This window comes from Peromyscus leucopus, chromosome 5 (genome assembly GCF_004664715.2).
Source record: "Peromyscus leucopus breed LL Stock chromosome 5, UCI_PerLeu_2.1, whole genome shotgun sequence".
Lineage (NCBI taxonomy): Eukaryota > Metazoa > Chordata > Mammalia > Rodentia > Cricetidae > Peromyscus > Peromyscus leucopus.
In genome coordinates this window covers 97290535-97317775 of record NC_051067.1, presented here as the reverse complement: position 1 = coordinate 97317775, position 27241 = coordinate 97290535, and the positions used below count along the sequence as shown (strand labels likewise).

The 27241-nt window shown below is 38.0% G+C and overlaps 1 protein-coding gene across 2 annotated transcripts in view; it reads right to left on the bottom strand.

Annotated features, from left to right (window-relative positions):
* LOC114710602 (zinc finger protein 120-like) overlaps positions 1–20227 on the bottom strand; it is a 36326-nt gene extending 16099 nt beyond the window's left edge. The window contains exons 1-4 of one of the 2 annotated variants that reach the window (XR_005091658.1): positions 18979–20227; positions 7846–7972; positions 7592–7652; positions 5027–5228 (exon numbers count right to left, since the gene is read on the bottom strand). Coding sequence is in view for 1 of the 2 variants with exons in the window: in XM_028894775.2 (XP_028750608.1) it covers positions 4343–5228; positions 7592–7652; positions 7846–7972; positions 18979–18999 (1095 nt within the window). In the remaining variant the exon portion in view is untranslated. Of the gene's footprint in view, positions 1–2393; positions 5229–7591; positions 7653–7845; positions 7973–18978 lie in introns of those variants that run through there. The other variant, XM_028894775.2, reaches the window with a different exon arrangement.
* Positions 20228–27241: the final 7014 nt, after the last annotated feature.

The window sequence follows — 27241 nt, the reverse complement described above, 5'->3', positions numbered from 1 at the left end:
AGTTTACAGCTACAGGCCAGAGATCGAAGCTATGCTGGGACATAATGTGTAGCCCCAGCTTGCCACCTGAAATCTCCAAGATTTTTTCTCTAAGGAATCCTTTGGTCCATGTTTGCTGTCTGCTTTTTCCCAATCATGCACTAAAACAATGTTTTTCTTTACTTTTTCTAGTCTATTCACAGGCAGCAGGGAAGCAGAATACACTCGCTTTTAGACAAGTCTACCTTCATGCCTACAAATAATTTTTCTCCATTAAGGAGCCATACACTGGGGAACACCTGATCTATGTCCTTATGGGTTCCAATTGCTGCCTATTTTTCATGTTTGAGATAAACTCAGTCTTGTGGCTTTTGTCAAATGGTCAGACACTTTATGAATTCTATTGTCATATTCTCTCCTGAATATTCTTTGCATTCTTCCCTCATTTTTTGGAGATTTTGGCTCAGAAAAATTTCAAAACACCAAGTTAAGTTAATCTCTGATGTTATCCATTTTTATTTCTTCTGGATCATCAGGGCTGAGGTAAAGATGAACTGAAAAACAGCCATTTACATCTTACTGCTATTAATGATATGTATATAGGGCTGAATAGATGGCTCAGCAACTAAGAACACTGGATTTTTTTGTCCAGAGGGTCTGTCTTTGTTTACCAGCACACACAAGACAGCTCACACCTGTCTGTAGCTTCAGTCATGAGGGAGCTAATACAATCTTCTGGCCACCACTGGTACCTGGCATTCAACTGGTACACACATTAGCAAAATTTATACTCCTAAATTAAATTTGAATTAGACAATAACATTTACATGAAGAAAACCTTTTTTACAATATAAAGTCACATGTATCTCTATTTACATCATTTGCATACCTAGTGTCCAAGGAGGCAAACAGAGCACACCATATCTCCTGGACCTGCAATTATAGATAGTATGAACCAGCTGCTGTGGGTGCTAGGTACCAAACTTGAGTATCTAACATGACCAGTATTACTGAGCCAACTCTCCACCTACAAATATATGATTATAATGCTCCATTACTCCTTCTGTTATCTATCAATTGAAAGTAATGAAAGCCCCTGCTACATGGTCATTGAAGGATTCAATGGATATCTAGCCCTCTGTGAGTGAATTCTCCACATTGCTTCTTATTGACATGGTTAACACACTTCTCCTGATGTGAGTACAGACAATGAGGTTTTGTTTAGTAGAGATCAGTCTAGTTAGAATATATTAAAAATTTCTGTAATTTGAGTTATGGATCTTTCTCTTCTTTGACATTTGAATCAGAGAATGAAATGATAATGTAAACTTTAAACAGGAACCATCATGGTTTTGAGGAAAAGTAAATCTTAAAATTTGACAATGCATTAATTTCAATTGGTAAACCATTTCATATGTTCTCAATATTTTGGTTATTTTCTTTATTTTGTTAATTTAAACTTTTTAAACTTTTAACTGTGTGTATACACTTGTGCCATGGTATGCATGTAAAACTAACAAGATAACTTACAGTTGTCAATTACTATTCTATGGGAATTCTAGTAATCAAACGTAGGTAGTCAAGTTTGGATACAAGTGACCTTACTGGCCTCATGTGGGTTCAAAAATTATTTTTCTCTGTGCTAGTGTTTGGCTGTGCACATGCAAGAGCCCAAGTATAGAAAAAGAGAAAAACTTGCAGGAATAGTGTGGGTATCACAGAGTAAACACAGGTCCTTAGGTTTAGTTAGACTTAGTAGAAACCTTTACACACTGAGACAATTCTCTGGCATTCATTTGTGGTTCTGAGAAAGTGTTATCAACAAGTGTCTAGTCCTCATAATAAACTAACACAATAAAAAAGATGGCAATATAAATATATCTTTGTGCAAGTAGAATTCATTATTCAAATTACACTGTATTCCTCAATCCTTAGATGACAACATGTTTACAATTTGAATAGGAATACTGATGCATTGTTTCTACTATCCTTATTTGAGCACTAGTGAGATGCCTCATTAGGAAAAAGTTACTCTGGTATGCAAGGCTGGTAACCTGACCTTGATCACCATTTGAAGAGGGCCAAAAGAAACCCCACAAAGTTTTGTTCTGGTCCCAACATATCTGTCACCCATTCAAACCCATATTATACATTATACCCACCCACACATAACAGAAATGCATTTCAGAAAACAAATGTCTTGTCTTACATCTCTAGATAATTCCTTTAGGAGACAATACTTCAAGATGGAGTGGCATATGGAAAAACTAGATCATGAAGAGGCAGGAATGTAAAAAATATATACATATACATAGCACATCAAGTTATGCTATGAGATATACAGTTGATTGCTGATTATTTTACTTTCTTGTATCTCTACCAGACAGATGAAAATGCTGCTTTGGATACACACATGAGGTATTCAGTGTTTCTTATATTGTTTTCTATTAACATTAACATTAACATTGTTAAAATGCATTGCCAAAACAGGACATATTAGGGGTATATCTTCTACACTTGGACTTGTACTCAGGAGGCTGACACATGAGAATCATGAGTTCAAATGTAGCGCTGATGAATTACTGACATCCACAACAAACATGTTAAATAACAAACATCTAAAGAGAATTTGTGAAAGTGTGAAAAACAAAATCAGGAACAAAAACCCACCACCCTTTCATAGACATCTTTACTTGAAAATTATGATCATACACTGCAAGATATTTAAATAAACAAGGGACCCCTTAGATGATAGGCATCTCATTCTAAACATTTCAACAAAAAAATACCCATCATCAAGTCAAAGCACAAGAGAAGATGAACAGAGGTGAAAGAAGGAATATATGAACCACCAAATAAACTTCAGTAAGTGAATTTGCCACATATACAGAACATTTCAATACCTACTCCAAAAGTTTCAAAATACAAACCACATTACTGTGACCTCTACCATCAGAGTTTAGTGAAGATAGTAAACAATTTATTTGCTTCAAGGCATCTTCTGTAACAAAGAGATGAAACAAGATTTTTTTCTCTTGAAACGGAAGACAATTCTGATGTCTAAAGGCTTTACCATATTGTTTACATGTCCAGGATTTCTCTCGTATATGAATTCTTCCCTATTTCCTAATGTCCAGATGATATATAAAAGCTTTAAAATATTTACAGGGATAAAGACAGGGCCAAGCAGTGAAGAAAAGTTCCTGCTCAGAATCCAGTGAGGTTTTTGACAACTTCCTGTAATTTCAGCTAGAAATTCAAGAAGACTACAGGGTCTACCCTTCTTGGGAACTACCAAGCACATGCATCTATCCAAAGACACACTAACATAACAAAATAAAAATTAAAGTGAATCATTAATCATTTCCACTCAGGACTATTTTTCTTGTGTAAGCATTCATGCCTGTAACCCAGATGTTGAAGCATCTAAAGGCTTACCTACAGAATTTTTTCTTTATCTTGAATTGGTTCATATAACAGAAAGCAACCAGGCAGGCTTAAAAGTCAGAGAATCAATACTTCTCAGTTATTGGTATCATTTGGAAAAGTTTAGGAAATATGACACTGGTGATGGATTTTGAGATATTAAAATCCTCACACCACTTCCAGTTCCCACTCTCTGCTCCCTGTTTCATGTAAGCTCTGAGCTTCCTGCTTTAGCTGTTATTTCTGACACTTGTTGCCAAGCCTCTCTTGATGAACTTGTTTTGCTTTGGAACCATAAGCCAAATTAAGCTCTTTTTTTTAAGTTGCCTTAGACATTGTGTTTTATCACAGGAAAAGACTAGTATACATCCATAAAGTTTTACTCCTGGATGAGTTATTTTATTTAATTGAAGAAAAGTATGATATCTAAAAGGTTGCCTTACTAATTAAATCCACAGGGCTTTTATCCATGAGTTAGTAGGGGAAAACAAAATAAAAAAGGAGATTTTAATGCTTGAACAGATTGTTGACACTTGTCAGATTTTATCTCAATGAATAACCTTGAGTAACTAAATGTAAGCTTGTTGGCTAAAGATCTTACCAAATCCTTTATACTCACAGATTCCCCTTCAGTGTTAGTTCTTTTGTGTCCTCAAAAACTGCTCTAATATATGAAGACTTTAACAGATTGATTAAACGCTACAGGTTTTATTCCTTGATGAACTCTTTCATGGTTTCAAAGATTATGGTGAAATGCAAAGACTTTATGACACTGATTACACTCATAGGGTTACTCTCCAATATGAATTCTTTCATGCCTTTGAGGTAACTGTGACATGCAAAAGCTTTACCAGGTTGCTTAGATTTAGGTTTTCTCTCCCAGATGAGTTTTTTTATGAACTTGGAGATGATTCTCTTGTGAAAAGGTTTTCTCACATTAATTACATTCATAGGGCTTCTGTCCAATATGAATTCTTTTATGTCTTTGAAGATTTCTGTGACGTGCAAAAGTTTTTCCACATTGATTACATTCATAGGGTTTCTCGCCAGTGTGAATTCTTTTATGAACTTGGAGATAACCCTGTTGTGAAAAGGCTTTCCCACACTGATTACATTCATATAGTTTCACTCCAGTGTGAATTTTTTCATGTACTCTAATGTAAGTGTAATCTGCAAAAGATTTACCACATTGCTTACATCCATAGGGTTTCTCTCCGGTATGGGTTCTTTTATGTATTTGGAGATAACTCTGTCGTGAAAAGGCCTTCCCACATTGATTACATTCATAGGGTTTCTCTCCAGTATGGGTTCTTTTATGTATTTGGAGATAACTCTGTCGAGAAAAGGCTTTCCCACATTGATTACATTCATATGGTTTTACTCCTGTATGAGTTATTTTATGCCTTTCAAGATTACTGTTACGTGCAAAAGCTTTCCCACACTGATTACATTCATAGAGTTTCTCTCCAGTATGAATTATTTTATGACTTTGAAGATAACTGTAACATGCAAAAGCTTTCCCACACTGATTACATTCATAAGGTTTCACTCCAGTATGAATTGTTGTATGAACTTGGAGATGACTCTGTTGTGAAAAAGCTTTACCACACTGATTACATACATAGGGTTTCTCTCCAGTATGAATTCTTTTATGGCTTTGAAGATGAGTGTAACGGGCAAAGGCTTTCCCACAATGATTACATTCATAGGGTTTCTCTTGAGTATGAGTTCTTCTGTGTATTTGGAGATTGCTCTGCTGTGAGAAGGCTTTACCACATTGATTGCATTCATAGGATTTCTCTCCAGTGTGACTTCTTTCATGCCTGTGAAGATAATTGGCACATGTAAATGCTTTAACAAACTCATTACTCTGATGAAGGTTTTTATCTGAATGATGTAATTTTACAGTTTGGTCTAATAGCAAAGAGGAGTCAGATAATAAGGTTTTACCACTTGGGTTCCTCTTATTATGGGTTCTTTTGGTTGTTTGAAGATACCCATGATGGTTAGGGTCTTAAGTACATGACTCACTTTCATAACATCCTTTTCCATATGAGTTTTTTCATATAAATGAAAAGAATTGGAAGAACTCAGAGCTTTACCATACTGACTACATTCAAAATATTTTCCTGGGCTGGAGAGATGGCTCAGTGGTTTAGAGCACAGACTGTTCTTCCAGAGGTCCTGAGTTCAACTCCCAGCAACCACATGGTGGCTCAAAATCACCTGTAATGAGATCTGGTGCCCTCTTCTGGCCTGCAAGGACACATGCAGACAGAATGATGTATATATAATAAATAAATCTTAAAAAAAAATATTTTCCTGTACTGTGAGTCAAACTATATTTGCAAAGTGAACTAGGATGAACAAAAGAATTTACACATGTCATACTTAAAGGGCTTTCCTGTGGTAGAGTTTGCTGATGTATTTCCAGTGAGGTTTGAAAAACAATTAATTGTAAACTTATGTCACATTCAGAAAGGCCACTCAAAGTGGAGACTACTACAAATCTTCTCATTGTTCTGGGAAAAAGAGAGGTACATTGCTTCTTTCCTATCATATATGTGCACTTGCCCTGTTTCCTGAGTGACATATGATATTCCATTAAAGAAAGAATAACAAATATAAAGTTTCCATATTATAGTCACACAATTTATTTTTTTGTTCCTCATAGATATATGGTATAAGTATTCAAGTTTCTCCACAACAACCTTTTAACTCTAATAAACTGGCCCTCTCAGTAAACTTTGGTAACTCACTAGCTTTACCATAGAGTACTTACTTCCTTATTAGAAGATTTTGGACATATGCTTATCATCCAATCAACAGTTATACCTTTTGCTATATGGAACTAAATGGAGTGACAGTTCTACACCCTAGCTCTCATGAAGCTATGATTAAAATGGTGCTATCTGTTACAGAATTGTTTCATTGTCTTCTTTCTTAAAGGAATGCTTTGAAAACACAGATCAGCTGCCTGATATTGAGGTACATGGCGTTGTGAGAATTTAGCAATCATCAATACACGTAAAGTTTTGCTTATTTACACTGCTGCTTTTCCTTAAAACTTGTAGGACCATTCAAATTCTTCTGTGAGTTCAAGGCCAGCCTGGTCTACAAAGAGAGTTCCAGGAGAGCCAGGACTGTTACACAAAGAAGCCCTGTCTTGGTATTCATAAGTGGATACTAGATATAAAGCAAAGGATAATCATACTACAACTCACAGCTCCAGAGAAGCTAGCTATCAAGGAGAACCTTAGGAGGGACACATGGATCACCTTGGGAAGGGGAAATAGATGAGATCTTCATGAGCAATGTGGGAGTGTGGGGGGCAATGGAGGGAAGGTGATGGGGGTTGAGAACATAAGGGAATGGGATAGTCAACCTGGAACAGGGACAGAGTGGGAGAGCAAGGAAAGAGATACCATGATAGAGGAAGATATCATGGGAATAGGGAGCAACAGGGTGCTAGGGAATTTCACAGGAATCTACAAGGATGACCCCACCTTAGAACTACTAGCAATAGTGGAGCGGGTGCCTACTCTGGTAATCAGATTGGTGAATACCCTGTCATCATAGAGCCTTCATCCAGTAACTGATGGAAGCAGATGCAGAGTTCCATAGCAAGCACCAGGCCGAGCTCCAGGAGTCCAGTTGAAGAGAGAGAAGAGTGATTCTATGAGCAAAGGGCATCAAGATCATGATGGGGAAATGTACAGAGATAACCAAACTAAACTAGTGGGAACTCATGAACTGTGAACCAGTAGCTATAGAGCCTCCATGGGACTGTACTAGGCCTTCTGCAAAGGCGAGACAGTCTTTAGCTTGACCTGCTTAAGGGGTCCCTGTCAGTGGGATCAGCATCCATCCCTGGTGCCCTGGTATAAGAGTAGGCCTTTTGGAGCTCAGTGCCTATGGTGGGATACCTTCCACAGCCTTGGTGCAGGGGGAGTGGCTTGAACCTGCCTCAACTGATGTACCAGGCTCTGCTGACTCCCCATGGGTGACCTTGCCATGGAGGAGGTGGGAATGGGGGGTGGGTGTTGGGGAACGTTAGGAGGCAGGAGGAGGGAGGAGAGGGGCATCTGAGGTTGGTATGTAAAATGAACAGAAAATTTTTTAATAATGAAAAAAAGGAAGAAATTCTTCTGTGGGATATTTATATTAGCTTGCACATGAAAATTACCTTCTGTTTCTTCTAGATCTTTGAAATTTTTCATTAATATTATGTTCTTCCCATTTGTAGCCTAAAATATGGTAACAGAAAATGGATGATATATTATTGGAAATTATGCAAAATTTAAGTTACTATATCCAGTAAACCTAAAAACCATGCCTGACTTATTTACCAAGTCTTCCCCTTTATCAATACAAATTACAGAAGAGCATCAAACAGTTGTCCCCTTATTATAAAAATTGAACAAAAATTCACAGTCTTACCTATAGCAGTGAGGTTCCTGTAGGTCTCCAGCATCACATTTTTGTAGAGACTCTTCTGGGAAGGATCCAGCAAAGCCCACTCGTCCCAAGTAAAGTCGACATGCACATCATCATAGGTCACTGCATTCTAAATTATCCCACACATGTGTACAACAGAAAGAGTGATAATGATTACAGTGTAAATGTATATTTCTTTCACAATATATTTGTATAATTTTGGTGCTTGCCACACTTATTCCATGACAGAGAAGTTATAACATAATCCTCAAGTCGGTTTAGAAAGAAATTGAAAAGGAGGTTCGCACATGGCATTTCTTGGCCCTTTGAATAGGATTTACCCTTCCAAGAGAAATGACTATTAACAGACATACAGAGACAAACAAATCAAGAGTACTAAGTATACGTCATAGAAAATGTATTAACAATTACTAACTACAAAGAAATATGGGCAAACCCCATGCCTTTAACTTGAGCACACAGGAGGCAAAGGCAGTGAATCTCATTCAGCTGGAGTCCAGCCTGGTCTATGGAATGAGTTCAAGATAGCCAGTGGTACATTTGTGGACTCTGCCCAACCAAAAAAAAAAAAAAAAAAACCCTAATCAACCAAAGAAACAAAAAAGATTTCACTGATGTTCCTACAAAGAGAGATGCATTCATTCTGGCTCTGTAATTCATCTCCCAGAAACTTGAAGTATCACAGTTAAAACTGTAATATTAATAAGAGCTTCTTAAAAGGGAATACATGTTTAACCCATTAGAGATGCACGGATGAAAATATAAGCATTGTAATGTAAGTTAAAAAAAAAAAAAAACATGGTTGGAGAGATGACTCAGAAGTTACCAGCACTTTCTGATCTTGTAGAGGAGATAGGTTCAACTGAAAGTACTTACATAGCTCACAACTATCCATAACTCCAATTTCAGGGGTTCTGAGACCATCTTCTGCCTACTAGGAGCACCAGACACACATAGGGTGCATATCCTTGCATACAGGCAAAATACTCATATTTATAAAAAAATTTCAAAACATACACAAGTAGGAAGAATGTCACTCCTGCAATGTAAAGACACATGACCCTCCATGTGGTGATATATTGTGTCCCCCAGTATATTGTGCATCCTAATAAACTTATCTGGGGTCAGAGGACAGAACAGCCACTAGAAAGACATAGAGGCCAGAAAATGGTGGCACACAAGCCTTTAATCCTATCACTTGGGAAGCAGAGATCCATCCGCATCTCTGTGAGTTCAAAGCCACACTGGAAAGAGCCAGGCATGGTGACTCATGCCTTTAATCCTAGGACATGATGACAGGGAGCACAAAGGTATATAAGTGTGAGGAGCAGGAACTAGGCTGGTTAAGCTGTAAGGCTGTGAGTAGCAGTTCAGCTGAGATCCATTTGGATGAGGACTCAGAGGACTCCAGTCTGAGGAAACAGGATCAGCTGACAAGTTGGCAAGGTGAGGTTAGCTGTGACTTGTTCTGCTTCTCTGATCTTCCAGCATCCACCCCAATACCTGGCTCCAGGTTTGTTTTTATTAATAAGAACTTTTAATATTTGTGAATATAGGCCATCCAAGGAGAAAAGTTACCTCTGCTAAAGTTTAAAAGTCAAGATGTTGGTAAAGCTCAGCACAACAGTATATGCTTGGCATGTATAAAAACCTACATTCTGGGTCCACCAGCCAATAATGGGCATGTTGGCCCATACTTAATATCAGCACTAAAAGGCAGAGATAGCCAGATCTCTGTTTGAGGCCAGCTTGGACTCAAGAACTATTTTCAGGACAGACTGCTATACAAAGAAAACTTGTTTTCAAAAACAAAAATAAGAACAAAACAACAAAGAAATGAATAAAAACTGGTTTTCAAAGTAGCTTAGTAATGAAAAACAATAGCTTCTACTGTACATTATGTTATTTAGGAATAAATCTATAATGGTGGCTTATCCATGACAGCATGAGAAGGAAGCTGGCTAATAAATTTCAATCACAAGAAAGTAGACACAGGAAAAGAAGATAGGGTAACACTATGCATACTCAAACCACATCCCCAATGAGGAATGTCACCCAGAAAAGCTCCTCCTACTAAAGATTCCATAAGAACCACAAAGAAAGCCATGAATGAGAGACAAGGGTTCATATATATATATCTTCATATATGGGAGGTTTTTATTCATTCAATTATATCTTTCCCAGGTCAAAAAGGCCTATGTCAGATGATGATGAAAAACATCTTGTTTATGTGTCCTCCTAGAGCCCTCCATATTACTTAGTCTCTCAGCCTGTGGATTGTCATGTGATTATCCTTTACTTAAAGCTAATATCCACTTATTAGTGATTAAATATCATGTTTCTTTTTCTGGATCAGAATTTTCTCTCTCAGGCATGTTTTTTCTCTATTTCCGACTATTGCCTGTAAATTTCATGATGTCATTTTTTTTTAACAGTTGAGTAATACTCCATATACATATGCTCTTATCCTTAAGTGTCTCTTATGTTCAGGCTCCAGGTTACACTTTGAACAATTCAAATACACTGCAAGTCTACTCACTTAGGCAAATGGGAGACTTACACAGCAAAGATATTACCAGAATTGTTTCTTTTTTTCCTTTTTAAGATTTATTTATTATATATAGAGTGTTTTGCCTGCACATATGTCTGCATACCATAAGAAGGCACCAGATCTTATTATAGATGGCTGTGAGCCACCATGTGGTTGCTGGAAATTGAACTCAGGATCTCTAGAAGAGCAGCCAATGCTCTTAACCTCTGAACCATCTCTCCAGCCCCCAGAATTGTTTCTTAAGTACACCAGTGTCCTGAAACAGCAGGTCATTCTTCAGTGACAAGGTCCTAAAGAACAAGTACCAGGGAATGAGAAAGACAAGAAAAGCAGAAGGTATAAAAGCTAAAAGCTAGATGTGGGGTTTTGCAGAAGTTATGTCTTATGCGAAGTAAACTTCATAAGAAGAATAGCACCTTGAACACTACTTCCATGGGAGAAATGTAAGCAAACTGGAGATATCTATGAAGTCAGCAAATATAGTAGGATAAACTCAGAAGGAGGCTAATCAAACATTGTAACAAAAGAGGAATATAGCGGAACTCAAGAATATTATTGATTAAGCCCACAGTGGCCTTGGGAATGATAACCATAGCTCCATGTAGTAGGAAGGGGTGGGTTCTCAGGATCTGAAAGAACCCCTCCTCAAAGTCCCTGGCCCAAGACCATGTGGTTATATATTGTGTACCCCAATAAAACTTATCTAGGGATCAGAGGACAGAGCCAGCCACTAGGTAAGACACAGAGGCCAGACAGTGGTAGCCACACCCTTAATCTTATCACTTGGGAGGCTGAAATCTATCTGGATCTCTGTGAGTTTAAAACTACACTGGAAACAGAGCCAGGTAGTGGTAGCACACACCTTCAATTCCAGTATTGGGAAACACATACGCCTTTAATACCAGGAAGTAATATGGCAGGACACAAAAAGGTATATAAGGCATGAGGAAACAGGAACTCATGATCATTTGGGGAAAGATTTCGAAGGGTAGCTTGCTGCTCTGCCTCTCTGATCTTTCAGCTTTTACCCCAATAGAGTCCCTGTATGATTATACAATGGATGGTTTAAAAATGAAACAATTAAATGAAGGGATAATCAACTTAACTGGGATTGACATGTTAATTATTATTTTGATAATTCTTATTATCAGTTTGATAATGCTTGTTTTATCCTTTAAAAAGTTGGTTGATATGAGTGCCAAGATATAGACCTTAGAAAAACTTATTTAAAACGTATTTAAAAACTTGAACTTAAAGGTAAGAACCTGCAAAGGCTACTGCAGGTCTCGAGAGTTCAGTATTACAGCAAACACAGCCATTCGAATAAAAATGTTGGTTCAAATCCTTTTACAAATAACTGATTACAACATGACTTTTTAATTTAAAATGATAGCATTCTTCTGCTCTTGAGTGCCATTCATAAAGCTCTTTGTTCACCTGTCCTTTACCAAAACTTCTAGAGATATATTTAGTAATGGATTCAGAATGTAATATTCAATTGAAAGCATGCCTTTAAGTTAAAGTGAAGATAACAAAGAACAATTACCCTACCATCTTGTTAAGACTTGTACCTTATACTGGCAATAGACATATAAGACTAGTTTCTGAATGTAAGTCCATCTAAGGTAGGTTGATATGATTATTTCCCTTCTAAATGTTTATAAAGCACTGTGTTCACATTTTAGCTTACCCAGCCGAGATAAGTCAGCATTAGTAGAATTTCTGTGTGTTTGTACGTGGTACCTACATTGCAAACTGAGGAAAAAGCATTTTAATTTCTATGCAATTGGTAGGTGGGACAGATATGAGGAGACTCACAAGAACACAGGATGCAAAATCTGAACTGGACTTTAGAGGAAAAGAATGATATCAAATTTAGAAGCTAGGCAAATATTAATTGAATTTTTGGCTTTTGAATAAGCTAATTCGCAATACAAAAGGGTAATTAGGCCTTTAAAGGCAAGATCAGCACCCACTGAGGAATGGATCTGAGATACAGTCAATATTGAACCTCATAACTATGATGAAGCTTGAATAGCAGAGGTAATTTCCAGAGGCTTGAAGAAAAATAAAAATGTCAGGTGTTTTAATTGTGGCAAATGAGATCATCTAAAAGGGGATTGTAGGCAGGGCATTCCTAGAAACAATGTTTTTTCTAGGAATAATCCAAACAGAAGGCCCCTCATGAATGCAGATCAACAAAGGACAGAGTAACCCTTCGCCATCAGGAAATGCCTTGGAGGCCTCTTGCAGGCCCCCATGTCAAATTTGGTTCAGTCATTCCCTGTCACTGTAGGGAAACTCCTCCCCAGAGCAAGTAAAGGACCTAATGCCTATTGTAAAAAAAAAAAAAAAATCAAACTGCTCTGAATGATAGAACAGCTTTAGAAAATAAAACAAAAATTAAAAATTTCAGGAAAAGCCATAAAGCAAATATTATAAAGATTAGATTCGAACAACAGAGACCTCTTGGTTAGAAGAGGGGACAGTTCATTAAACAGCATGGCCACTCAATCTAAACTAACTTTCTAAACTAACAAATGCTTTTCATTTGATCAGATTTAACTTGTCAAAAGGGAAACTCCCCAAAGTTGGAGTTGAGGCAGGGTTTGTTTTCATCTTTCTAGGAGAATGAAAGCATCCAGCTAAGGAATCTGAAGAACACTGGACAAATGAGACATCTGAAGAAAAAGGACAAATCATCCAAGAAAAAAATGTCCCAAGAAAAAGAGTAAATTGGCCTATTGGTATATCACATTTCCAACAGGACTAAATTTCATAAATCTTCCCAAATGTTTGTTTCTGCTGTTCTCTACAGACATGCAATACAAATGATCTTTTTGTAGTCCAGTTAAATTAAAAATTAAAGATGGCTTTGGAGTTGGAGTGTGGCTCTCTCCTTATAAATCCAAGCATGCTTGTAAAAAGAAAAATTCAAAATCTGTCTTATATCAGAAGAGCCATCTGATATGGGAAAGAAGAAAAACCAAAATTACAGGACTATTCTATTGCTACTAATCTCATTATCCTTTGGCTTTATTTTGGCACTTTAAAACTTTTCTTCAGGTATGAGTATTATATCAAAATTTATCAGATTTATACATATATATTATACATATATATTAAACTTTTTGTCATGATATTAATGGTCCTATAGAGTACTAATTCTGGAGAAAGGCTTCATTGGCTTCCTATACATGATTTTGGGTTTGAGTCTCTATCAGATAACTCAGAATTAAGTTTTTGTGCTCTGGATATATATATATATATCAAATTGTGGTCCTTTAATTTTTTTGAAATCTGCTACATATGACATTTAAAATGTTTAAGTTTTCTGCAGTGAACAGTGACCATGCCTAACAGTTAACTTTGACGTCTCCAAAAGGAGAATGGGGCCCTACAATGATGATTCCACAAGGAGTATGGTAATGCAACTAAGATGACCAACACCACCTAAAGATCAGCATTGGACTACAAACTGCTTAGGGCAATTTCGAGATGGCTAGTTGAGATGATCCATCATCATAGCCAGGACTTGAGACAAGCTGTACACTTTCCCTTTATACAAAGACTGGACAACAAATGATATAGCTAGTTCTCCCAGGACTTGACAATTATCCCAATTTTTTGATGGTTCCCTAAAGATGTTGTGGCTCCCAAACAGCAGGAAGTAATTTTAAAAACACAATGCACATATTCCCAAGAGGTGGAGTGGATGGTTTTCAGTCATTTAATGGGTTATGGATATTTGTCATTTTTTTTAGAGGGGGTTGGTTTTAAGTTGTAATTGGTAATGATCAGGAAAAAAGCTGAACAATGGACATCAGACTTGGGGATCTCATTCTAAAAAGAAAAAATGGGATACAGAATAGGATAAAAGGGTAGATTATTGAATCTACTTTTAAAACAAAACAAAAGCAACTACTAGTTTTAAATATTTTTACATTGGCTTGGATTTTTGCATATTGATACAAATTTGAGGTTATTTTTGTTATACTATATACATGTCATAAAATGATAAGATAAAAGGTAGATTATTGAATCTACTTTTAAACTAACAAAGCAACTACTAGTTAAATATTTTACATTGATATGAATTTTTGTATATTGATACAAATTTAAGGATATTTTTGTTAGAACATACTGTACATATGTATCTACTTTTATTCAAGGTATTGTACCTATACAGCTCATCTAACAATGTAATATAAATTTCTAGTCCTTAAAAGTTATTATCCCAAACTATTTAGAATAAAGAAATGCAGGTTACAGTCACATATTACAATCAAACTTGTAGTCATGTTAGGTTATGTTTTCAAGGCCAAACAGAGATCTATTTTAGATAGGGAAGTGGTCTTCAAACACTTCAGAGATCTACAGAATATGGTATTTAAGATGTTTTAATAACATATTTTTTTAATGACAATGAGACATGTCTGCTCCTGGCAGCACCAACCTACTTCAAAGAAGAAGATGGGCAGTTGAAGAAACTCCATATGTAATTTACTGTCTTTGTGGCAAAAGTTAGCTACTGGGTGAAAGTGTCCTTGCCTCAGTCCAAATTATACAAGCAGGACACAAACAAACTGACTGCCGAACCTTGCCAAGACAAGGCAGGACAGTGTTTCAAAACTCCTGCTTCACAGAAATGTCTGTCAGATATTCTAGGCCAGCAGGATGAAAATAGATGCTCCAACATTGCAGAGGAACCCTAGGTGACTCTCCAGGTAATGTATCTGTCATTTCTTGTTTTTGGAAGCCTTTTGCTCTGCACTTTTATTTACTCAGGTAATATTATATTCTTCTCAGGTCTCTGATGGAGTTGAAGACTATATAGTTATAGTTTTCTGTGGTGATATATTGTATACCCCAATAAAGCTTGTTTGGGATCAGAGGACAAAACCAGCCACTATATTAAACATAGAGATGAGGCAGTGGTAGCACACACCTTGAATCCTAGCATTTGGGAGACAAAGATCCATCTGAATCTGAGTTCAAGGTCACAACTAGGAACAGAGCCAGGTGTGGTGGCACACACATTTAATCCCAGCACTTGAGATCTCATATCTTTGCTTAGGAAAGACACACAACTTTAATCACAGGAAGTAATATGGCAGGACACAGAAAGGTATATAAGGTATGAGGAAATAGGAACTTGTGATCTTTTGGAGGATTTTATCGGGGTAAGAATTAGTAGCTTACTACTCTGCCTCTCTGACCTTTCAGTTTTTACCCCAATATCTGGCTCCGGGTTTTTTATTAGTAAGACTGTGTAGCTATTCATGCTACAGTTTTCCATGTTACCAGACTCAGAAAAGAAACTCACTAAAGAGGAGTAAAGAGTATAAGGGTGAGAGACATAAAAAGATGGTTCAGGGTTGGTAATGCAAATTGGGATAGACAGTAAATTAGGTACAACACTTTGGACTCATCAAGAAAGGAGAGATAATGGAGTATTTTCTCTGTATTTGTCAAATGCTAATGGATTAGACATTGTTAATTATTTATTACCTGTATATATTTGTATATAGTTATTGTACTTATTGTATAAAGTTTTTCTATATTAGTTAAAACCTTTACTTTTCATTTAGACTAAAAGGGGGAAATGTTGTGTGATATTTTGTTTGTGTTTCTGACAAATAAAACTTGCCTGGAGATCAGAGGGTGGAGGTAGCAACTAGTTAACCATAGAGGCCAGGCAGTGGTGGCACTTACCTTTAATCCCAGCACTCAGACAGTGGAGACAGGAATATAAAGTGGATGGAGAAAAGATCTGGGGCCCCTTTGGACTGAGGAATGTTTGAGGGAGGGAGCAACTGGCAGCTGCTTCCAGTTCCCTGATCTTCCATGTCTTTACCCCAATATCTGACTCCTGGTTTTTATTGATTAAGTAGATTAATGCTTCACAAAAAAGAAAGTTTTGCTTGATCAAGTAAACCTTCAACACAAATAGTTGTCACCTAGTGTCATATTGCCCATCTGTCAGAACTATGCTATTTTCAAAAAGAAAACTGGACCTTTATGGCATATCAGGCCTTAATCTTGGTTGTAACCTTATAACATTCTCTTGAGTAGCTCATTAGAGGCCTGATACTTAATATGGGGATGGGCCTAGTGGGGGTTTGTAAATCAGGGTGTTTCCTTTATCATGATTTGGAGCCTAATGTCTTGAAAATCCTGATGAACAAATATGTACCCTAGCATCCTAATCTCTAACTGGCATATTTAGCATACAACTTATCTCTGGGGAATTTTAGAGGCAGTCTTCCCTTTGGTAAATTCTACTTTGGGTGACTTACTATCTCCTAGCATTAGTAAATCCTTTGTATCATCAATTCTACTCTTCTACATCGACATTTAGAAGTAGAGTGTTACCCAACACAAGAATGCCATTTACAACCTCCATAAAATTAACTCCAAATGGATCTTACACCTAAATGTTAAAAGTAAAGTGCTGAGCATCTACAAGATACTAGTGAAACTAGGCCTCTCCCAGTTTATGAACCTGCTTTCCATGGGTGCACAAAAAAAAAAAAATGTTGATGGTGACTACAATATTTTCACACAGAGCTCCCTGTTCCCAATGCTCTGCATAGACACAGCCCACAGAGCAAAATAATTCCAAAGCCTGTGCCTGGGTCCATTGAGCTGTAAGGACTGCATGGGACCTCACAACTCATAGATTCATGATGCAGGTTTCCACCCAGTCTCCAGGAAGTACCTGCCACACTGGCTTCCACAGCTCACAATTCAATCCTTCCTATCTGAGAAGCACAGCCCCTCACCAAGTCCAGGCTTCGAACTTGCCCATGAACTCCTCACAGCTCCTTGCAGTGGTACTCTTAGAACATCATACAAAACCAGTGGTGACTGCTGTGGTACAAAGCCAAGACTGTGACCTGGTGCCAGGAAGACAACTACACCACATCTGACAGGCAGGTCTTCCTGGAGGCCCTGACTAGCTGGTAAGGCCTGAGTGACAAGAGCATTTCCCTTAGGGTTACACTGTGCTTAAAGAAACATCCCAGTGTTTCTTGACCCTGGCTTCCACCCTACACCTGGACTCATCGAAGATCTGCAAAGATCTGCATTTCAACAGCACTTGTTCCTGGCTCTAACAGCTGACCCTGCTATTTTCCTGCACTCCATAAGCACTTTCTCTTTTCCAACCTGAACACTATGTGGCTAGCTTGCACATTCCATTACACAATGTGGAGTCAAGTGATTCCCCTGTCCCACACAGGTAGAAGGGTACCCAGAATATTAACAAACAAAGAGAGATTTTAGGACACAAAAGGAGTTGTTTGTTCTATAGCTTTATGATGAAGATAGGTGAATTGCAGGTACCTTTATCTGATTGTCACAAAGACTTCAAAGAACCATGAGAGAAAAGCAGGAACCAGATCACAAACAAGATGACTGGTCTTTCTCCCATTAGTAGTTTGTATGATGGCTCCATTGATTTGACTTTAATTTCTGAAATTCAGGTAAATCTCTTGACAAATGAATAATAGTAAAGAGTGTAGTCTTTGTGGTAAAATGAATAATTAGAGAGAAATGGAAGTAGGAAAATACCTTTATGAACACTAATGTTAACCAGTATATCTTCTTCAGTGGGCAAATGAAAAAAAAAAGCACAACTGCAATTTTCAAAGATCTCTACATGAACAGGACTGGTAGACACTCTCACCACGTATGTAGAAAGTGGATTTATTAGACTGTCTCAGAAGTTGTGATCCAGCAAGTCCAACAATGGCTGTCTACCAATGGAAAGTTGAAAAATGTTACAGTTGTTAAGTCCATGAGACTGGATGCCTCTGCTGGTTTTCAGTATACAAAAGAATTCTGGAGAAGTAGGCTCTATTGCTAGTATAGTAATGAATTTGGTAGGCAGAGCTAGTTCAAGCAAGCAAAGAGAGAGCTTCATTCTTCTATATCCTTTATTATATGAAGGCTGCTACCAGAAGGTATGATCCAGATTAAAGGTGGATCTTTTTGTTTGTTTGATTTTTGGATTTTGTTTTTGTTTTGTTTTTTTTTTTCTAGGACAGATTTTATCTATGTTACCCTGGAACTCATCCTGTACAAGACCAGGCTGGTCTCAAACTAAGAAAAGTTGACAGGTTCTGCCTCCTGAGGATTAAAGGTGTACACTGCCAGCAAGCTGCAAAAGGTGTATCTTATCACCTCAAATGAACAAAATTAAAGAACGGTCTTCTCATTTCAAAACCTTTCATTACAAATTTCCCTCATAAGTGTAGTACCCAATTCCTTGGGTTTTAGTTAATTCCACAGGTAAACAGTTTGACTACCAAGAACAGTCATCACAACAGCCAAGACAGAAGACCTAAGAAAGATTTTTTTTCCTGCAGGCAACAATGAGAACATGTGAGTCATTTCCAAAGCAACGCTTTTCCTAAACAAAGGGAAGCATGAATATTTTTTTTAGGGAGTATGAACACATTTGTGTAGACTTCTGCCTATTCCAAAGTATGCTCAGTTAACAAATCCACTTCTGAACATGATCACAATGTAAAAACAGAGGAATTTAGGGACATCCTTACCTCAAAATCATGCTGGAACATGTATAAATTATAAACATGAAGAAAAGACTGGCATATTCATCTTGAACCACAGGTCTTAGCTGAAAATCAATTAAATGACACTGTAAAAGTAGATTGCTTTGGAGCCTATGCTACCTGTGAATCTTGATGTTTGATCTAAAAGATAGACGTACCAGTGCCACAATTCTCACAAATGCCACAATTCTCACAAATACAAAGGACAGAGAACACAATAGAGAAAATATGAAGGAAATGTCACTTTCCAGAACTGTGGTTGCTGCTCTTAGTTGGATGGTTCTAGTGAGCTAGTGTAACATCAGAACTAGGCTTATTTTGCCTCTGAGCAAGCTGGCTCAGAGGAAGGCCACAGCTACATCCATGTAGGACCAGTAGGAGTTCGTTTTAACTATCCCTGGCTGCTGTCTTAGGGCACTGACATCACTGCAGAGAATTCCATTCTTTTCTTTTTTTAACCTTTATTTTAATTAGTTATATGGGTGTTTAGCCTGCATGAGTTTGTGCACATTATATACATAGGCCAGAATAAAGTGGCAGATGCCATGTCCAGGAGTTACAGCAAATGGTTAGCTATCATGTGGGTTCTAGGAAGGCAACCTGAGTCCTCTGTAACAATAACCAGTGCTCTTAATAGCTGAGTGACCTCCCTAGCTGCACTTTTTTATTTCAACTTTATTTCTATATGTTTATAATAAAAAGCTAGTATATACTTTCCCTCTTTGTTGTGTTCAATCTATACTTTTTCATATATTTCCCTTCAAACTTCTTTCTTGTTAAGTATGCATGAATACATAGGCTGAAATATAGGAATACAACTGTCTGAGTTCATTTTTGTTCATTGCATGTATATGGTATCAGGGTTGAACATATTCTATTCAATAAACAGTTAAGGAACTCATCCCTTTCTGAGGCTAATTCTCTCACAGGGAGGAGAATTTCACTTTTTGATCAACAGCAGGTGACTGACCCATTGACTAGTCTGCCTTGGACAGGAAATATTATTAAGAACTGAAAACTTGGGTTAGAAAATACCTTAGCAGTTATTAGTTCTGAAGGCTTTTCCAGAGCACTCAAGTTATGTATGGAAGGTCACTACTATCTGTCACTCCAGTTCCAGGGGTTCAGACATTATCTACCAGACACCCTGGTCACAATGCATGAATGGGGTGTAAAAACACAAATACTAGAAAACATCCATATACATAAAATAACAACTAAAACCCAATTGTAAAATGAATAAACAAACAAACAAATAAATATAAAGAGAGACAACTTATTAAAAAAATAAGACCGCTTATAAAAAATAAAACTTATTTTTCAAGCTGATGTGGTAGTGCATTCTTTTAATACAAGCATCCAGACACGGAGGCAGGAAGATCACCATGAATTTTAAAGCCTGTGCTAAATAGCCAACACACACACACTGGAAAAGATTAAAAAAATGTAGAGTAACATACAGGAAAAGGAGCACTGGAGAATTGGAATAATATAATACCTCTTAAAATCAATTCAAGTGTCTGCCACTGGTGCTCACACAATCATTTTCAAAACTGAATATATTGCTAAGCATGCCAGCACATGCCATTAATCCTAGCAACAGAGAGGCAAAGGCAGGCTGATGTTCATGAATTTGAGACGATGCAGGTTGACATAATCACTGCCAAAGTAAGACCCATCTCAAAAGGACCTAAATTATTTTAAAGGTGCACATAATTTTGATTTTTTTTCTTTATTTGAGAAAGATCTAGTCTGGAACCCCAGTTGACCTCAACCCACTATGTATAATACATATTGAGTCTTTATATAATATTGATGCATATATATTTAATTCCGAACCTTGGACAACTAATCCGAGTATGACAGTCTTCTATAGAAGAAGGAGTTTCCAAGTAATTTGATATTGGTCTGGTTAGAAATAAAAGAGAATGTTTTTTAAAGCATTGCTTCTTCATGGAGGTCTAGACATGTCAATCTTTGGATCACTCCTACCTTCAAAGGCATGGGACTGATATTCTAAAGCTAAAGTTATAACAAACTTCGCCCTGGTCTCTCTAGTTGGAAGGGGTGACTTTTCAGTGTTTTGTTCTTCCATGGAACACTTCTGTATAGTCACTATTCTATTGCTGTGATGAAACACATCATGTCCAAGGCAATTTATAAAGAAAGCATTACATTGGGCTTACAATTCCACAGGATTAGAATCCATGATGGCCCAGTAAACACATGGCAGAAGAAAAGCTGAGAGCTAACATTGTGAACCTCCAACAAGAAGTAGAGAACACATTGGGCACGGTCAGAGGCTTTTGAAGTCTCAAAGCCCAACCCTTGTATGACAAACCTCCTTCAGAAACATCACACCTCTAATCCTTCCCAAACAGATCCACCAACTGAGGAAGCAAGTATTCAAACATATGAGTCTATAACTGCCATTCTCATTTAACACTTCATGTCTCTTCAACTCTTTTATTGGACCACAGTCTATTATATCCTTAAGTGAGACTTATTTTCCAACATGCAATGGCACAAAATGAACATTCCTGTTCCACAAGAAAGAATCAGAGCATAACAAGGAATGAACAGACCAAAGTAAGAACAAAATCCAGCTGGGCAAAGACTAAATCTTGTAGCACCTTGTCCAGCATCTTAAGATCAAGATGAAAGTGTGTGGACTCCAAAGGGCTTAGGTATTCCCACTCCTCCAGATGTCAGCTGTAGCAAACATGGCCTCTCTTTTAGGTCAACTCACTAGATTCCTGCAGCTTTCTTATAGGATGCTCCCATGGTCCTCCTATTTCCAGTTTCCTATGTATGGTAGTCTATTTCACTTTATTGAAAGTGTGATAGAGAAGCTGGACAGATTGCAAAGTGGTTAAGAACCCTGGCTGCTCTTCCTATAGCCCCAGGTTCCATTCCTAGTACTCACATGGCAGCTCACAATTGTCTGTAAGGACAATTCCACAGGAACCATAAAGCTAACTAGTTGAGTATAAGCTAGTACCTGTGGCACTGACATGGCTGATTATATGAATGAGAGATTTGTCTGAGTCCTGACACTTAGATTCAAAAATTAATGACACAAAAATATACTTTTGTCCTATAGCAGAATATAAGAAAACTGTTTGTGTTAGCTCCTCTTTGCAGCAACAAAATAACTAACAATATGAGATATAAGGAGAGAAAGGTATATTATAGCTTATAGTTCCAGAGGGAAATACTCTAATATGATGGGAAAAGTTTGCAAACAGTGATGAAAATATAGGCTCCAGAATTGAATCCAAGGTCAGAAATGAGAGAGCAAACAGAAATTTCCAATGGATATAAAATTTGAGTACTCCACAGCAATCCATTTCTCAAAGGAGGCTCCATTTCCTATAGGCTGCAAAACTGCAAAACATCACAGCCAGTTTGGAATCCAGGATTCAAACTCATGAACTGTGGAGGATAGTTCACATTCAAACCATGAAAGTGAATTCTGAAGCCAAATATCCGTGACAATGACCAAGGAACACATTAGATTAACACAAAATCCATGTTACAAAGTAACAGTCTCACAAAGATTTTTTTTTAATTTACAATAAGAAAACTAAGAACATTATGAATCAAGGCATTTGAAAAGTATTAAAAACGACTCATGATGATTTTTGCAAACAATTGAAAAGCTACAATATGGATGCAGTCAGCATGATTCCACAGGGAAGTCCAGGGCTGATGGGTGGGAAGGGTGCAAAACACTCTGGATCGCATTAAGGAAAAAGATTTATATTGAAACAAGGAGTTGAACCTGCACAATGAGGTAGACAGAGTCCCATAGTGATACCATTGGCTGAGTACCCGCTTCCTCTATTCCAGAAGTGATAAGGTAGGGCATGTTGATGTGTTCCAATCAGTAAGGTCATTTTGAATGTACTTCTGTGATCCAGTCAATTCCAAGTCAATTTATAATTAATATTAAGCTTATGATAACGTCATTTTCCTTCTTGCTTCCTACTAGTATCAGGGTGGAATCAATGCTATCAATCATCTGAAGCATGACATAGGTGTTTTATATCAAAATGGGAAATCCTTGTTATAAACTTCAGATAGGACCTAATGACAATGTTAGTCCATCCATGGATGAACATTAAGGTAGAATGTTAATGGAGAATGTGATCCTCCTACAAGTTATATGGACCTCAGAAACAGGTTACTTACAATGTTAGCCCAGAGTTCAGTATTTCCTTTCTTTTCAGTTTCCTTGGCTCCTCTATAAATGGAAAGGTCATGCTAGTGGATCAAGAAGCTCTATATTAGTGACACCTGAACCATTTCTCTTTTCTGTTAGAAAGTGAGTCTAAGTGTAATATGATTTTGTAACTAGGGTACTTTAAGTACTTGTCCACCTTATAAGGAGGCCAAAATGTTTTGTGGATGTCACAAAGTGGAAGGCATTTTCTCTTTAGTAGTCAAGTTCACATTGCATTCAATGGTTAAGATTACACCCATCTCCCTCAAGACACAGCTATACCACTCTTGGGCATATACCCAAAGAATGCTCAATCTTACCACAAGGACACATGCTCAACTATGTTCATAGTAGCATTATTTGTAATAGCCAGAACCTGGAAACAATCTAGATGCCCTTCAACTGAAGAATGGATAAAAGAAATGTGGTACATATATACAAAATGGAGTACTACTCAGCAGAGAAAAACAATGACATCATGAGGTTTGCAGGCAAAGGGATGGAACTAGAAAAAATCATCCTGAGTGAGGTAACCCAGACTCAGAAAGACAAACATGGTATGTACTTACTCATAAGTGGACACTAGATGTAAAGCAAAGGATAACCAGACTGCAACTCACAACTCTAGGGAGGCTACCTAGTAAAGAAAGACCCTAAGAAAGACACAGGGATTGCCCAATGACAGAGAAATTGATGAGATCTACATGAGCAAAGTGGATGGGGGTAATGGAGGTCAAGGGTCAAGGGAAAGAGAGCTTAGGGGAGCAGGAGGTCCCAGATGGATCAGGAACAGAGTGAGAGAACAAGGGAAGAGATACCATGATAAATGAAGACCCTATAGGAATAGGAAGCAGAGTGCTACAGAGGTCCCCAGAAATCCACAAAGATACCTCCACAATAGACTACTGGCAGTGGTCGAGAGAAAGCCCGAGCTGACCTACTCTGGTGATTGGATGGCCGAACACTCTCACTGTCATGATAGAACTCTCATCCAGTGACTGGTGGAAGCAGATGCAGAGATCCACAGCCAAACCCCAGGTGGAGCTCCAGGAGTCCAATCGGCAAGAGAGAGGAAAAGATATCGAGACCATGATTGGAAAAAGCACAGGGACAAATAGCCAAACTAGTGGAAATACATGAACTGTGAACCAATAGTTAAGGAGCCCCCGTGGAACTAGATCAGGCCCTCTGGATAAGTGAGACAGTTGATTAGCTTGAACTATTTAGGAGGCCCCCAGGCAGTGGGACTGGGACCTGTCCTTGGTGCATGAGCTGGCTTTTTGGAACCTAGGGCCTATGCTGAGACATTTTGCTCAGTCTTGGTGTAGGGAGGAGGGGACTAGACCTGCCTCAACTGAATCTACCAGGCCGGGCTGAATCCCCAGGGGAGACCTTGCCTTGGAGGAGGTGGGAATGTGGGGAGTGGATTGTGGGGGTGGGAGGAGGAAATACAGGGAAATTGTGGCTGATATGTAAAATTAAATTAATTATAAAATAAAAGAAAAAGAAAAAAAAAGATCACACCCATTTGTGTGATGTAGCAGGAATCTTAACAGTTCTTATTAATAAAATCAAACCCGGGGCCAGTTATTGGGGTGAACTCTGGAAGATCAGAGAGTCAGAAAAAGCCACAGCTAACCTCACCTGGCCAACTTCTCAGCTGGTCTTGTTTCCTTAGACTGGATGCTTCTATGTCCTCATCCCAATGGCTCTCAGCTGAACTGTGCTCCAAAGCCTGAAAGCTTAAACAGCCAAATGTTTAACCAGCCAAATGCTTCTAGTTTCTGGTCCTCACGCCTTATATACCTTTCTGCTTTCTACCACCACTCCCTGGGATTAAAGGCTCTCTTTCTGGGATTAAAGGTGTGTGTCACCATGCCTGGCCATTTCCAATGTGGCCTTGAACTCACAGAGATCCAGAGCAATTTCTACCTGAGGAGTGCTAGGATTAAAGGTGTGAGTGCCACTATTTTCTAGCCTTTGTATCTAGTGGCTGTCTGTTCTCTGACCCCAGATAAATTTATCAGGGTACACAATATTTTGGGGAACACAATACCACCACATTGTGACCTTTTTAAATGGGGGGGGGGATTTCCATGGCAGGCATTCAGCTGGAACCTCCAGCTTGCCCCTGCATGATACCAAAAGCCTCATTCCTGTCTCTCTCTCTCTCCAAACAGCACTTACTCAAAGAGTCTCTGAACAAAGGAAAGGAGTCAAAGTGCCCAGTTCTACATTCTTGGCAGCTACTGCAGCTTCCTCCCTTGAAGTTGCTAGCCACTCAAGTCCCCGCCTTAAGTGCCCAGATTTTGGCCACACTTGGGCACAAACCCAGCTAGTGGTGGGCACATCATCATCCCTCACCTACAACCTATAAAGTCCCCTTGTCTTTGTTTGAGAGCATGGCTTCTCTGTCCTCCATCTCTAGGACTGGAGAACCTGCCCAGAAGTTGCTTTGCTCAAATAAACTTGTTGTTATACTTTTTCAGTTCTGCTTGATCTGGCTTACTGCATCAGCAAATAAACCTATTATGGGGGGTGGGAGGATGTGCAGAAAACCTATTAGCAAGGATCTCCACTGCATTGCAAAATAGACTGAGGTAGTTGCCCATGTCTTATTCCAATCTAAAAAGAACATGATATTATAAATAATCTCCATTTTGACATCAGGAATCAGCACCATTTTCTAGAAGAAATGACCTTTAAGAATGTGTTATTTGTTATGAACTTCTTTATAACGTATTTGGACATTTTACAACATGTTCAAACTTTTCTTCATGTTTTTCCAATGTCAATTTTTAAATAATCATCATGTTAAGTGAATACTAATGCCTACAATCCCAGTTGTCTAAAGTTGTTCACCAGTACTATTGCATCAACTTACCAATATAACTCTACTTTCTCATCACTTGGTGGCTGACTTTCTGTCTATCTGGCCAAACAAGCCAGTTCCACCACCTAGCACAGTCACAGGCATCAAAACTAAAAGCAATAGAGAGCAGTAAGGAAATTATAAATGAGTGGCACAGAAAAGGACTCAGACTTGTATGTCGGGGCTCACTATTAAAAGTGTGTTTCATCAGTGTTAGCATTCTGGCCAACCCCTTAGGAATCTACCCAGCATCCTAATCATGCCATTTTTTGTAAAGTCCTCTTTAAGAAAAAAATCCTACCCCCTTCATTCTCTCTTCTCTCTCGCTATGAGGTAGTGTGCACTTCCTCCCTTTCTTCCCTTTCTCTTTCTCTTCTTGTCTCTTCTATCCTCTCTTCTTTTCTTCCTTCCCCCCAACAAAACTTTCCACATGAATGCAGTGTCTGAATTGTGTGAGTAATTCTCCATGGTGCCACCCACCACCCACTGCATCTGCATGGTGTGGTTGTCTTTTCACCTAGACTCAAACCTGCAAAGGCCGCAGTGTGATATTTTACAACAATCAGGAGACAGAGACAGGCGGATCTCTGTGAGTTCAAGGCCAGCCTGGTCTATAGAGCAAGTTCTAGGACAGGCTCCAACACTACAGAGAAATCCTATCTCAAAAAAAAAAAAAAAAAAAAAAAAGTGTGTTTCAGTAGGAAGCTTGCAGATATCCATGAATTGATGTCTACATTCTTTTAATTTTGAGAAATACACAGGATAGTGTTCTAATTTCATTTCTGCTAAGCTGATAAAATAACTTGACCCAAAGTAACTTTGGGGGAAAAACATTCATTTGACTCACAATTTTAAATTACAATCTATCATTTACAAAGCATGAATGAAAAAATTCAAAAACCTAATCACATAACATCCACAGAAAAGAACAAAAATGGAATAAAGACATACTTAATGTCTCCTTTTCTTCTTTCCTCACTCTTGAAAAATGTGGGTCTCAGTCTCTGTACAGTGACACACAGAGTGGGTTCATTATTCTATATCAATCAACAATCCAGACAACCTAACACATATGTGCACATAGGTCAACCTATCTACATAATACCACTTTCAAACACTTTCCAAGATATTTTATGCCAGACACCTGCTTC